This window comes from Phyllobates terribilis, unplaced genomic scaffold, assembly GCF_046119375.1.
Source record: "Phyllobates terribilis strain yellow unplaced genomic scaffold, ASM4611937v1 Scaffold_2__4_contigs__length_985480577, whole genome shotgun sequence".
NCBI lineage: Eukaryota > Metazoa > Chordata > Amphibia > Anura > Dendrobatidae > Phyllobates > Phyllobates terribilis.
In genome coordinates, this window is record NW_027362762.1 from 58,678,611 (window position 1) to 58,694,539 (window position 15,929).

The 15,929-nt window shown below is 46.1% G+C and overlaps 1 protein-coding gene across 9 annotated transcripts in view; it reads right to left on the bottom strand.

The window, feature by feature from the left end:
• The window catches only part of PICALM (phosphatidylinositol binding clathrin assembly protein), a 72,052-nt gene that overhangs the window by 53,392 nt on the left and 2,731 nt on the right, over positions 1 to 15,929 (bottom strand). For all 9 annotated transcript variants that reach the window (XM_073661976.1, XM_073661938.1, XM_073661929.1 and 6 more), the window contains exon 2: positions 3,783 to 3,925. In XM_073661976.1, coding sequence (XP_073518077.1) covers positions 3,783 to 3,925 — 143 coding nt within the window. The remainder of the gene's footprint in view (positions 1 to 3,782; positions 3,926 to 15,929) is intronic.

Sequence of the window (15,929 nt, forward strand, 5' to 3'; positions counted from 1 at the left end):
TTGCCCGCAGCAAGATAAAGTGATTATCGAATTGGCCATACGGAAAACTGTTTACACACACAAGTTATTAGTGTTTAGGGGACATTTTATTGTCCTAATTATAGTCATGATCCCATTATTAGGTATGGCAGGGAGCTGCAGCCATCACTGCCATCTGTGTGGTGCATCATATCCCCAGAAATATCGGCCTTTTTGCTTCTGCTGTCAACCAGGTCACCTTTGAAGGAAGCTGGCTCTGCCATCGTTGACAACTGCATCAGAAGTCGATGATGATGATGGCAGCAGCATTTGAGGGAGATGGAGGGGGGGGGGGGGTGTGTCTCTGATCAGACCTGTTTACATTCCCTAATCAGACACATGTTCGGTCCACATCCCGGAGACCGCGGATCCGCACCGCGCAATAACACAACAACTTCCTTTGTTTGCATTCACAAACTTCCCTCTTCTATGCTTTTAATTTGCTGACAACCGAGCCCGATACATCAAAGCGACTTCTATAAACAGTGCAAGGACGGAGCAGAAGCCTGGATTTTATATCGCACGCGGAGTGAGCAGGAAACAGACGCCAGTAATTGAAGGCAGGGAATGCCGAGGGATAAGATATAAACTTCATCAAATACCATCACGTGCTCAGAAAGCGATCTCTGTGTACCAGAAAATAGACTTTGAGAACAGTTACTGCTGCCAGATCAAGTATCCGTCAGTCGTCCAACGCTGTAAGGTGTTAAATCCAAAAACACTAATTTTCTCAAATAGTGGGTGACAGTCACTACATTTAAATCAATGAATGGTCTCCTCTTTCATATAAATGAAAATTCAGATACATCTCTTTCTATCAGGAATCAGAGAAAGGGGCCTGCAGTACTGAGGAGAAGCATGGCGCTGCTGGGAAATGTAGTTTTAGCAATCTAAGAATACAACAGTCCATTCAGACCTGTGCAGCTGGATGCACAAAGGGGCAGAAAAGGGATGAAAAAAAAAAAAAAAGGTATATATATATATATATATATATATATATATATATATATATATATATATATATATAGTAAAAAATTATTTTCTGGGTGATACACCCCTTTTAAAGACTGCAGTGAGTATTTTCTACATGCTCGCGACACATTTATTATCTAGACGACTGCTCGGCTAATCCCACAGACAATGAATGGAATGGAGGTTGTCAGGTTCTAAAGCCTGAATATTGGGATTGTTTTGGGAACCATTGGACAGACTCCCACAATCAAATACAACTTTTTTTCTTTAGAATAACCCTTTAAGGACTGGGGGAGATCTCCTTTTACAGCTTCATAAAGTCAATTTAAATTAACAGTTATACAATGATCAGTGTGCAATCCAGGTGGGTTATTATCTAAGAATAGGGCATTAGTGAGTTCCCCTAAAAAGAAAACACATTAAAGGGGTTCTCTGATCAAATAGATGAATTCCACCCCGCACTCCTCATCCAGGCGGGGAGACTGTCAGAGCGGAAGCAGAGTTCCGGGGTGACCATGGCAGTGCACTGACAAATTTACCTTATGAGCAGAGAACCTCTTTAAACAAAGAAACGGCTGATTGACACTTAAAGGGGTTGTCATGGATTAGAAAAACATGGCGCCTTTCTTTCAGAAACAGCATCGCCGACGATGGGTTGTTTGCGGACTGCAGTTCAGCTCGATTCTCTTTAATAAGACCAAGCAGCAAACTCAGAAAAATCCCATTGTTGGGGAGAGGTGCAGTTTCTGAAAAGAAAGTCATATTTTTCTAAACCCACACACCTTTAAAAGGCTATTCCCAACATTGAAAGCCATCACTGACATGCTGGGACCCTTACCGATTCTGAAAATTGGGGTCTGAAATGTCCCCCCATGCACGGCACAGCTCCATCTATTCTCTATAGCAGCGTTCTCCAACCTGACATGCTGGGACCTGCAGTTTCACAACAGCTGGAGAGACGCAGTTTGGAGACCATTGTTCTGTGGGATTGCCGTAGATCTCCAGAAGTCCCATAGAGAATGAATGGACCCACGGCGTGCATGCTCGGCTAAAGATCCATCCTTGGGAGCAGATGGGGTCCGACCACTGACAATAGCGGAAAACTAGCAATGTTATGGACAACCCTTAAACATCTTAAAAAAGAAATGAATGCAATATAATTATCTATACACTGCTCAAAAAAATAAAGGGAACACTTAAAAAACAGAATATGACTCCAAGTAAATCAAACTTCTGCGAAATCAAACTGTCCACTTAGGAAGCAACACTGATTGACAATCAATTTCACATGCTGCTGTGCAAATGGAATAGACAATAGATGGAAATTATTGGCAATTATCAAGACACCCTCAATAAAGGAGTGGTTCTGCAGGTGGAGACCACAGACCACATCTCAGTACCAATGCTTTCTGGCTGATGTTTTGGTCACTTTTGAATGTTGGTTGTGCTTTCACACTCGTGGTAGCATAAGACGGACTCTACAACCCACAGAAGTTGCTCAGGTAGTGCAGCTCATCCAAGATGGCACATCAATGCGAGCTGTGGCAAGAAGGTTTGCTGTTTCTGTCAGCGTAGTGTCCAGAGGCTGGAGGCGCTACCAGGAGACAGGCCAGTACACGAGGAGACGTGGAGGGGGCCGTAGGAGGGCAACAACCCAGCAGCAGGACTGCTACCTCCGCCTTTGTGCAAGGAGGAACAGGAGGAGCACTGCAAAATGACCTCCAGCAGGCCACAAATGTGCATGTGTCTGCACAAACGGTTAGAAACCGACTCCATGAGGGTGGTATGAGGGCCCGACGTCCACAGATGGGGGTTGTGCTCACAGCCCAACACCGTGCAGGATGCTTGGCATTTGCCACAGAACACCAGGATTGGCAAAGTCGCCACTGGCGCCCTGTGCTCTTCACAGATGAAAGCAGGTTCACACTGAGCACATGTGACAGACGTGACAGAGTCTGGAGACGCCATGGAGAGCGATCTGCTGCCTGCAACATCCTTCAGCATGACTGGTTTGGCAGTGGGTCAGTAATGGTGTGGGGTGGCATTTCTTTGGAGGGCCGCACAGCCCTCCATGTGCTCACCAGAGGTAGCCTGACTGCCAATAGGTACCGAGATGAGATCCTCAGACTCCTTGGGAGACCATATGCTGGTGCGGTTAGCCCTGGATTCCTCCTAATGCAGGACAATGCCAGACCTCATGTGGCTGGAGTATGTCAGCAGTTCCTGCAAGATGAAGGCATTGAAGCAATGGACTGGCCCGCCTCTTCCCCAGACCTGAATCCGATTGAGCACATCTGGGACATCATGTCTCGCTCCATCCACCAACGTCACGTTGCACCACAGACTGTCCAGGAGTTGATGGATATTTTAGTCCAGGTCTGGGAGGAGATCCCACAGGAGACCATCCGCAACCTTATCAGGAGCATGCCCAGGCATTGTAAGGAGGTCATACAGGCACGTGGAGGCCACACACAAAACTGAGCCTCATTTTGACTTGTTTTAAGGACATTACATCAAAGTTGGATCAGCCTGTAGTGTGTTTTTCCACTTTAATTTTGGGGGCGACTCCAAATCCAGGCTTCCATTGGTTAATAAATGTGATTTCCATTGATGATTTTTGTGTGATTTTGTTGTCAGCACATTCAACTTTGTACAGAACAAAGTATTCAATGAGAATATTTCATTCAGATCTAGGATGTATTATTTGAGTGTTCCCTTTATTTTTTTGAGCAGTGTATATAGGATGTCATATGACATTCATAGCGGATAAGTTATAACAATTAACCACTCACCTCGTTGCCATATACCATAAGGTGATGAGTAGTAATTAGTGACTTGAAGACCACCACCCAGCTGCTGTTGGTCGTTCTTTCAAATAAAGTGTCCGCCAACTGTGGGATGTTCACGTTCATCTCATTTGTGCACTGGATCAAATCTGAAAAGATAAACATATTTCAATAGAAAGAAAACAATTATTAAAAAAAATAAATAAATACTTCAAATAAAAGGAACAGGGCAGCCAATGATGAAATTTTCAGCCAGCCCCCTCCACGTGGCCGCACTGGTCATTTTGCGACAAGCAATGCTCTGTGTCCAGCACAAAGGAGGGTCACTGAATAATGAGAGATCAGAGGGTAGGGCCGACAGTCAGGACATCAGTGATTACAGAAGGATATTACTAAACTATATAAATTATAGTTTTAAGCACATTTCTGTATTTTTTTAATTGAACAACCCATTTAAGAAATTTGATTCTAATAAATTAGGTAGGGAGGTTAAAGTAAATGGGTACAATTAGGGAATGTGGGAGATATAGGATCGTGCCGCACTGTGGAGAGGACAGGTAGTAGAGAGGAGATATAGGATGGTGTAGGACTGTGGAGAGGACGGCTGGGGTGGTAGAGTTGAGGAGTAGCTGTAGGCTTGTGAAGGATGGTTAGGGTGGTAGAGCTGAGGAGGAGTTGTAGGCTTGTGCAGTACAGGTAGGGTGGTAGAGATGAGGAGGAGCTGTAGGGGGGTGATGCACTGTGGAGAGGACGGGTAGGGTGGTATAGATGAAGAGATGTAGGGCGGTGCCACACTGTGGAGAGGACGGGTAGGGTGGTAGAGATGAGCAGGAGATGTAGACTGGTGCCACACTGTGGAAAGGATGAGTAGGGTGGTAGAGTTGAGAAGACGTAGAATGATTCCACATTGTGGAGAAGATGGATAGGGTGGTAAAGATGAGCAGACGATGTAGGATGGTGCCCCACTGTGGAGAGGACGGGTAGAGTGGTAGAGATGAGCAGACGATGTAGGATGGTGCCACACTGTGGAGAAGACGGGTAGGGTGGTAGAGATGAGCAGACGATGTAGGGTGGTGCCACACTGTGGAGAGGACTGGTAGGGTGGTAGAGTTGAGGAGATGTAGAATGATGCCGCATTGTGGAGAGGATGGGTAGGGAGGTAGAGTTGAGCAGGACTGTGGAGTGTCTTGTAGGCACGTGTGATACGTTTATGTTTTATTCTGCAGCAGATGAGTAACCAGTGCACTGGCTGTCAGAAATATGAGCCTAGCTGCTGAATTCAGGATAAAATATGCCATAACTTTATAACTGGTAGGTGTCCAACCCCTAGTTACCCATTGATCCTGGGAATTTTTCTGTAACCCGACATTTGCTTCTAAGTTTTCCTTGCACTGCACCAATCCTGGTCACCTGGTCTTAGCACATACAGTACAGACCAAAAGTTTGGACACACCTTCTCATTTAAAGATTTTTCTGTATTTTCATGACTATGAAAATTGTACATTCACACTGAAGGCATCAAAACTATGAATTAACACATGTGGAATTATATACTTCACAAAAAAGTGTGAAACAACTGAAAATATGTCTTATATTCTACGTTCTTCAAAGTAGCCACCTTTTGCTTTGATGACTGCTTTGCACACTCTTGGCATTCTCTTGATGAGCTTCAAGAGGTAGTCACCGGAAATGGTTTTCACTTCACAGGTGTGCCCTAACAGGTTTAATAAGTGGGATTTCTTGGCTTATAAATGGGGTTGGGACCATCAGTTGTGTTGTGCAGAAGTCTGGTGGATACACGGCTGATAGTCCTACTGAATAGACTGTTAGAATTTGTATTATGGCAAGAAAAAAGCAGCTAAGTAAAGACAAACGAGTGGCCATCATTACTTTAAGAAATGAAGGTCAGTCAGTGCGAAAAAATTGGGCAAACTTTGAAAGTGTCCCCAAGTGCAGTTGTAAAAACCATCAAGCGCTACAAAGAAACTGGCTCACATGAGGACCGCCCCAGGAAAGGAAGACCAAGAATCACCTCTGCTTCTGAGGATAAGCTTATCCAAGTTACCATACTCAGAAATCGCAGGTTAACAGCAGCTCAGATTAGAAACCAGGTCAATGCCACACAGAGTTCTAGCAGCAGACACATCTCTACAACAACTGTTAAGAGGAGACTTTGTGCAGCAGGCCTTCATGGTAAAATAGCTGCTAAGAAACCACTGCTAAGGACAGGCAACAAGCAGAAGAGACTTGTTTGAGCTAAAGAACACAAGGAATGGACATTAGACCAGTGGAAATCTGTGCTTTGGTCTGATGAGTCCAAATTTGAGATCTTTGGTTCCAACCACCGTGTCTTTGTGCGACACAGAAAAGGTGAACGGATGGACTCTACATGCCTGGTTCCCACCGTGAAGCATGGAGGAGGAGGTGTGATGGTGTGGGGGTGCTTTGCTGGTGACACTGTTGGGGATTTATTCAAAATTGAAGGCATACTGAACCAGCATGGCTACCACAGCATCTTGCAGCGGCATGCTATTCCATCCGGTTTGTGTTTAGTTGGACCATCATTTATTTTTCAACAGGACAATGACCCCAAACACACCTCCAGGCTGTGTAAGGGCTATTTGACCAAGAAGGAGAGTGATGGGGTGCTACGCCAGATGACCTGGCCTCCACAGTCACCAGACCTGAACCCAATCCAGATGGTTTGGGGTGAGCTGGACCGCAGAGTGAAGGCAAAAGGGCCAACAAGTGCTAAGCATCTCTGGGAACTCCTTCAAGTTTGTTGGAAGACCATTGCCAGTGACTACCTCTTGAAGCTCATCAAGAGAATGTCAAGAGTGTGCAAAGCAGTCATCAAAGCAAAAGGTGGCTACTTTGAAGAACCTAGAATATAGGACATTTTCAGTTGTTTCACACTTTTTTTGTTAAGTATATAATTCCCCATGTGTTAATTCATAGTTTTGATGCCTTCAAAGTGAATGTACAATGTTCATAGTCATGAAAATACAGAAAAATCTTTAAATGAGAAGGTGTGTCCAAACTTTTGGTCTGTACTGTAGGAAAAGGACACAAACTAAATATTGCGGGCCTTTCATTCTCAGAACCAGTGGATGCATTTGAGGTCAGACTTCCATCGATCCAAAAATGATGGCATAATACGGGAATAGGCCTTTAATGGAGAATTACTGATCACGAGTACCACCTCTGCACCTATTAGGACAGTCTACCGGAGAATACAAAGCCATACATTATACTGTTAAATGCCTATTATAGAACACAGACATAGGTACCTTGTGCATCCTCACACCTAGAAAGGCTGTTACATATATCAGATAATGTAGATGCTTTACAAAAACTATAGAAAGATATTATATCCCTCACAGGGACCTATAAAAAAAGGGACCACCACGCAAGACAACAGTGAGCCGAGCCAAGATGAACTCGTTGCACCACAGACTTCCCCAAAGCATAAAGGAAACCACAAGGACCTAAAAGTTTCATCACAGCGGCCGGCCCGGACATGACGACTGCCGGCTCTCAGACTTCTCACTACCTCTTTGGAAGAGTCATTTACTAGTAATCTACTGGTGGTGTCATCGTTGGCTAATATCCACTTAAAAACGTCCAGGAGACATAAAATTACAGTCTATGGATCGCAGGTTGATCACTCCAGGGAGACGCGTCATGTCGTAATGAGGAGTGGGGGAGCCATGTTATAACATGTATGCATCCACAACCTCAGAGTCTCACTGTATATCACCCATTAATCCCTTCCCGACACATTGGGTGCGGGTTTATGGAGGGGGCTCAGGAGATGATATTTACAAGTATGAATTGCCCAGAAAAATAAATGAGAAAAATAAACATATTTGGGTTCACTGTATCTGTGAAAGTCTGAAAACTAAAAAAAAAAAAATCTCAGATTTGCGGTTTTGTTTTTTCCAGGCCCTGCACTTCATGAAAAAAGGAACAAAAAGCAATAAAAACAGCACATTCAGGGCGTGTTCACATGTTCAGTATTTTAAGTAGAAAAATCGCTCCATTGAAGGGGGAAAAAAAGTGGTGTTCAGTTTTTTTTTTTTTTGCTCAAAAAGTAAAAAAGTATGTACCCCACAATAAGCCTGGCCCTCATACGGCTATGGAAATGGAAAAAAAAAATTGCATTCGATGTAATCTATGAGGGTTCTCTATTTTCCCTTGACAAATATTGGGGAAAAGAAAGATTGGGCATCCTAAAGAGGTACCATAGGTTCATCTTCTGGGCGTGAAGTGCACTAATGATGATCGGTACGGCTGTACCGATGGCCGGTAACATGTGGCAGCTTTGCCTTTACTACACTGGAGCAGCAGGCCCGGATCCAGTAATCCAGTCAGCGTCGGGCAATTCTGCAGCGGGGGCCGGTGATCAAAGCAATGAGAAGGAAATTATTCTTGTGAATAAGGAGGTTTTTCCAATAATGGGTAAACTGTAAAGTTACTTGTTAGACAAGCATTTTGGAATTTTACCTATTTAAGTAATTCAGATGACCCCTTTAAAATTACTATCCTAGGAGATAAGATGCCACAAGAGGTGCATGGCAGTGGCTTGCCCGATTTTCTCTCCTCAAAAATACATGCATGCTCATCCAAGAATAGTGTGCACATGTATGGAGGAGTTGGCCTTGTTCAAAGTGTACGGGCCAATGCTTAGAAGATAAGCCCTGGACAAGTAGTGAACGTCTCACACTGGTGGGATGTCGCCAGGTGGGTGTCAGCTGGTGGACACCAGTTACTGTACAACTGGCAGATGCACAGCACATGGAGTACACGCAGCACTCACGTTGTAGGCCCGGGAATATCTGGCCAAGCCCTGCTGTATGGACATCTGGAAAACATGTTCTGTTCTCAGGATCAGGGGAAAAGCTTCACAAAGAATGACCTCTAATAAACTAATAAGTGATATTAAACACACAACGTTTAGCAGAGATGATAATAAGATATTCCCTGATTAGATGCAATGGGTTACAAAAGTAAGGGGCTACCAAACTTACCACCAGAATCCCACCCGTCGCTCCAGTACTGCCTCTGACTGTCACCGCTGTACGTCCCGACTATCTGTCAGTGGCCGAAGCGATCGGTCGGGTCACTGGTGGTCGGGATGTGATCTTTTCAAGTCTGGCAGAGCGGGAAAGGGAGGGAGAACCGCAGGGGTAATTACGGCTTGTTTCTTCCTTTTATAACAATCTATGGTGTCATTTAAAACTATAACACGTCACGGAAAAAATTATGTCGGTGGAAAAAAAAGTTATGGCTCCTGGAAAGATAAGAAAATACGAAAACGCTAAGAAAATATTTTTGCCCTGGAGGGAAAGTGTTAAACAGCAGTCAGCCATATCCACATGGCAGCCTCTGAGATAACTCCCTCTAAATACGAAGCCGCCTGGTCCGCTTGTGTAAGCAGCAGGGTGGGCGCCGAGAAGCCGCCAGGTCCGCTTGTGTAAGCAGCAGGGTGGGCGCCGAGAAGCCGCCAGGTCCGCTTGTGTAAGCAGCAGGGTGGGCGCCGAGAAGCCGCCAGGTCCGCTTGTGTAAGCAGCAGGGTGGGCGCCGAGAAGCCGCCTGGTCAGCTTGTGTAAGCAGCAGGGTGGGCGCCGAGAAGCCGCCTGGTCCGCTTGTGTAAACAGCAGGGTGGGCGTCGAGAAGCCGCCTGATCCGCTTGTGTAAACAGCAGGGTGGGCGTCAAGAAGCCGCCTGGTCCGGTTGTGTAAGCAGCAGGGTGGGCGTCAAGAAGCCGCCTGGTCCGGTTGTGTAAGCAGCATGGTCGGCGTCGAGAAGCCGCCTGGTCCGGTTGTGTAAGCAGCAGGGTCAGCGTAGAGAAGCCGCCTGGTCCGGTTGTGTAAGCAGCAGGGTGGGCGTAGAGAAGCCGTCTGGTCCGGTTGTGTAAGCAGCAGGGTGGGCGCAGAGAAGCCGCCTGGTCCGGTTGTGTAAGCAGCAGGGTCAGCGTAGAGAAGCCGCCTGGTCCGGTTGTGTAAGCAGCAGGGTAGGCGTAGAGAAGCCGCCTGGTCCGGTTGTGTAAGCAGCAGGGTCAGCGTAGAGAAGCCGCCTGGTCCGGTTGTGTAAGCAGCAGGGTAGGCGTAGAGAAGCCGCCTGGTCCGGTTGTGTAAGCAGCAGGGTCGGCGTAGAGAAGCCGCCTGGTCCGGTTGTGTAAGCAGCAGGGTCGGCGTAGAGAAGCCGCCTGGTCCAGTTGTGTAAGCAGCAGGGTGGGCGTCGAGAAGCTGCCTGGCGTAGAGAAGGAACTAGGTGCCGTAGTACACTATATCATACAGACGGGGGCACCGGGACCCTCCATTCACCCAAAGATCCAACCTGCGTTATAAAAGGTACAGAGCGGAGTAAAAAGACACAAAATCTCTTAAAGAACTTACAAAACAGAGACAGCAAGCACTAAGTGAAAGCAGAAGTGGGAATCCCATGTCAGTCCTACCGAATGCTTCATACACATATGAAGAATATGGCCGGCAGAAAACACACAGCCCGGACAATACACAAGGCATGGTATAAAATGCTGATTTACAGCAAAATCACAAACAGTAGCAGACAAAAAGCACAATTATTTTTGTCGTACAATTTTTTAGAGAATTTGCTGTTGAGCGACCTGTAGCCCTATAGAACAGGATTAAAGAGATTGTCGGGTCATAGGGGCCAATCCACGGATTAAGTCATCAATGTGAGATCAGTGGAGCCCAGACCCCCCACCAATCAGCTGTCATTGGCTTCGGCAGCTGATGGAGCTGTTCGGCAAGACCCGGCGGCTGCAACTACGCATTGTTAGGGGCTGCGCTTTGTAGCTGTGATTAGTGGCAGTGCCAGGTGTCGGACCCCTGCCGATCTAATAAAGGATATGTTATCAATATGTTGTGACATGGAAACCCCTCGATTAAAAAAATTGCACTGTGACATTAATGGGGCACAGAGAGCACTGCATGGCGGCAAGAATTTGGGAAATATAACCTTCGCGTTGACGTCTATTTTCTCTTGTGTTGCTTTTTACGGGTTGGATTTTATTATTTGGGACTGTTTTATGCTCTTGTGACACCATTGGAGTACATTATGCTGCCAGCCGACCCCCAATGTAATAAAGCTTTGGGGTTTTTCCGGTGACATTGCTTTGACTAGAAGGGCTGACAATCGCGGCTCTATTTCGGGCAGTTTCATCTACTCCCATCTTCAGTTTTGCTCCTTTTCCCTCTTATTTCAGTAAACACATGCGATGTTTGCCAAAGAGCAGCCAAAGTCTTCTTCAGCGGAAGCAGACGCTGCCAAGAATCCAACAAGAACTGCTGAAAACCATCTGCTTAGGGAGAAATATTCACATACACGTGAGCGACTAAGGAAAGCTTTATGGATCCAAGCCTGGAGGTGGGCTGCAGCGAGGAGTTACTGTAAGAGGGGTGTGACGTTACACAAGTGCTCCCCTTCCTACAAGCTGGATGTAACCTACCTACAGGATAGCCCCTAACTTTCTCCTTAGGATAAGTCATCAATATCAGATCAGTGGGGTCCGATACTCAACATCCTCACCAATATGCTATGGCCGGATATACAGAGGGCACAGAGCCAGCAATGGGTACGGCAACTCGGCTCCCATTCACTTCAATAGAAGCTGAGCTGCAATATTAAAAAATATCTTTTCGCTGAAAAAAAGGAGTCTTATGCCATTTCTCCCCCATGTGGGAAGGTGCACATGATACTTTAGCTGCTGCTCTAGCAATAAGACAGAGCAAACACACATGATCTGAGCAATGTCCACACCACGCACACGGCTGCTGAGGACATTGATCTGCATGTGAAAGGTAAATGAGAAGCTCGGCTCATGAGGCAACCACAGATCAATGCGGGTGATGGCGTCACGGGCGCAGAGCTGATATCATGGGAACGGCACGTATCGGAGGCTCCCGAGGAGCACGATCTGCTGACTGCACTCGAAAAGGTGCGGGCTGATCCAGGCCAGGATAAGACACTGCTACACTGTAACGGAAGGGGCCGACACCACGTATGCAGGTTGTCAGTTGAACATCTAAGGTCTATAAATAAGGAGCAGTGAACTACTTGATATAATAAATAAAAAGGACAGGATAGGGGATAACTTGCAGGTTGCCAGGGGTCTGACCCCCATAGATTCGGAACATCTTGTATGGTGTGAAGTTGTGTCCGCTCCATTCATTGTATATGGGAACGCCGGAGGGAGAATCCCGTACTCCATTTTCTCCGCCTGTCCCATTGACAATGAAGGGAGCAGAGACCTCCTCTCCATTCAGGACTGAGATCCAGAGCCCTGTTCGCAGGACCGCTAAGGGTCCCAGCAATCGGACCCCAAGCGAACAGCAGGTTACCCTCTATCCTATCGATAGGGGATAACTTTTTTTTTACCCAAAAAAAACAAGTTAAGGACATTCTTTAAGTTTAGATTCCCAAAAGCAGTAATAGAGGGACACAGGTACCTGAGGTTTGGGAGCTATGTTGTACTGCACCGTGGTATATGAGGCCGTTGGGGCATATTGTGCGTGTTTACATGGAGGTAGTATACTCTACATAGCAGGTTTTTGTTTTTTCTTTGCCAGTGACACCCTAGCACTAGACCGAGTAGAAAAAGTTTAAGTAGTCCTGATCTAGAGTTCAAGGGTGCGGTACACGCTGTCTCCTGCCGCCCCATACACATGCATGCTGGCTAACATGGGTAGGGGCCTATAGCCCAGGTCACCGGGGCAAGCTGAGGACAGCAGGGGTGAGGCCTCAATCACACTCGTGTATTAAGTCTATACAAATCCCACAGTTCGCAGAGCCCCTTTTCCAGCCCCATATCGTGCCCACGTATCCCTCTGCTGTGCCCACAAAGACAAACTCAAGTGTTGGAGTTTTGCCTGGAAGATTTTTCTTTAAAAGACAAACTAGATGAAAGAGACAAATGAATATTTGGAGAAAAGCTTAATAAATCTAATGGCTTCTGGTAACAGATCCACGAGTCGTCCAAACATGCGATTATGAAGAAACGCTCGGAAATCATTTCTTACAGGACAATTATGTTTAATAAGGGCAAAAAATAAATTGGGTTTGTGCTGAATGATGCGCAGTTGACGGAGGAAGAAAGTAAATGCAGCGTGATGATAGGAAAATGCAGGCTCCGAGCAGCCAGTGTCCTGTAGACAACACAGGGGTGTACACACATATTCAACTAGAGATACAGGACTGCAAAACTACAACTCTCAGCAGGCTGGTGCCTATTATAGGATGCCTAGAGCACTCCATCACACTATTCTGCTTGCAGTTTAGGGACTTTTAAGATTAGCCCCTCACCATGTATAAAAAAAAAACAAATGCCATTTCCTCCATCACAGCCTCAGCATACAGTGAAGCTTTAACAGCAGTGAATAATTTAGATATGTACTCGTGACGTCACCTCCTTCTATATAGGTCTACACCGAGGTCCAGACGCTTACAGGGAGGCAAAAGGGGTCGCACGGAATTAGACAAAAAAAAAATTTTTTTTCATTTTTTTAATGAAATAGCGGCACTCCTGGTGATGGTCTGTGTCTGCACTCGAGTGCAAAGAGATGAGATAGAAATACCAAACATAGCCCATACAAAGGAGTGGCACTGTTTTAGGGAAATCTTCTTCAATCCTTTTTAAACCCTCAGAATAATATTGGACACGGCTGTTAATTATTTAAACGCTGCAGTCAATCTCTGATGGCGGTATTTTCACGGAACGCACGACGATGCTCACGCATACCCCGCCACTAATGGGTTACGACGACCGTCAGGGGCCTGCTGAAGACCCTGGTACCTGCCATCGTGGTACCCCTTATGAAGCTCAGCTACATCCCAAACTTCAAAAAGGGACAGTGATTTTCACTATAAACTGCAATAATGTGATTACCTAAGGATATAAAAAATAAAAGTAAAAATCAAAAAAGTTTTAAAAAAAATACATGAAAGTTTGAATCACCTGCTCTTTTTCTTCCAGTTAAAAAATTGAGAAATATAAAAAAAATAAAAATTGTTGGTATCGCCGCATTCATAAAATTCTGAGCTATCAAAAGATAATAATGAACCCGATCGGTAAACGCTGTAAAGAGGAAAAAGAAAAAGGCAAATTTGTGGTTTTTCAGTCAACACTCATCTTTCAAGAGATGCGATGAAACAGATCAAGAGGTTGTATCTGCCCCAAATTAGCATCAATAAAACGGCCAGCTCGTCACGAAAAAAACAAGGCCCCACCCAGCTCAGTCGACGGAAAAATAAAAATGTTACAAGTCTGGGAATATTGCAACACAAGCAAAAGAAAAAACAAAACTAAAAACTCGTCCGACAAAAAAAAAACAAAGAAAAAAACAAGACCTCATATGGCGAATCCCGATGTTGACATAAAAATATTATGGCTCTTAGAAGAAAAAATAAATATTGGCTGCGGAGGAAAGGGGTTGAAGACGTGGCCATTTTTCATTTTTGCGATTTCATTCTTTCTTCCTCTTTCAAGATCCATAACTTTTGCTTTCATTTTACCACCTATATCAGCAGATGGGGGCTTGTTTTTTGTGGGACGAGTTGTAGTTTTGAATGGTACCGTTCACTTTACCAAACAACAAAAAGAAAAGGCAGAAAAAAAATACAAGTGTGGTGAAATGGTAAAAATAATAATAATCATCTTACTTTTTGAGGGGGTTTAATTTTCATGTCGTTCAACTGTGCGCTAAAAATGATCTGGCAACGTAATTAGTTACATCACAGGTCATTATGGTGTTAAAAACATTTTTTGGAACAATACCTATAGGTGAAGAATAGTAGTTTTATTTCCAAATGTCTTCATAACAGACTTTACTGAATCAGTGTGAAGAAATGGTCAAGCAGCGGATACATTGTATCAAACTGTCAGGACAGGAGAGATCAGACTGCTTAGGATGGATACATTTGTAACGAACCCTCAACTGTGAGAAGTATCAGGTTGGGATGGATGACAAGGACAGATACTAAACAGGAACAGGCCCCATTAACTACAAGGGGAAGACCAGGGACAAGAGTCCCCTTTATTCCAGGGGCTTCTCTATCAGATTGGTGTATGAAACACCGGCCTATGGGATTCACCACTGTGATGATTAGCCGTGGCCGGGCCACGTGGGGGGCCCACAGGTACACGGCTCTAATGACCGGACTGTAACGAGTCGCGCACCCGTTTGTCAGTCACATGACCCGGCAGATCACGAGGAAGTAATCATCCTATTACATGAAAGCAAGAGGAGATCCTGCATCCTGGGAAACATGGACACATTGTATAATGGAGAACTATATAATGTACATGGGGCTCAGCGACGAGCAGAGGCCACACAGCACAGCGCCCCTCCAGGCAGGAAGAGGTAACAAATAAACTACGGAAATGTGAATATCGACAACTACCCCAGACCCAACATTAGAAGAACCTGTAGCCAAAGAATTGAGAATTCCCCCCCCGCCAATACTCCACACCCCCTCACTGACCAAACCGGGGGACCCCTCCAATACTCCACAGCCCCTCACTGACCAGACCGGGGGACCCCTCCAATACTCCACAGCCCCTCACTGACCAGACCGGGGGAGCCCTCCAATACTCCACAGCCCCTCACTGACCAGACCGGGGGACCCCTCCAATACTCCACAGCCCCTCACTGACCAGACCGGGGGACCCCTCCAATACTCCACAGCCCCTCATTTACCAGACAGGGGGACCGCCCCCCTCAATACTCCACAGCCCCTCATTGACTAGACAGGGGGACCCCTCCAATACTCCACAGCCCCTCATTGACTAGACAGGGGGACCCCTCCAATACTCCACGCCCCCTCACTGACCAGACCAGGGGACCCCTCCAATACTCCATACCCCCTCACTGACCAGACCGGGGTACCCCTCCAATACTCCACACCCCCTCACTGACCAGACCGGGGGACCCCTCCAATACTCCACACCCCCTCACTGACCAGACCGGGGGACCCCTCCAATACTCCACAGCCCCTCATTGACCAGACAGGGGGACCCCCCCCTCAATACTCCACAGCCCCTCATTGACCAGACAGGGGGACCCCCCCCCCCTCGGTACTCCACAGCCCCTCATTTACCAGACAGGGGGACCCCTCCAATACTCCACA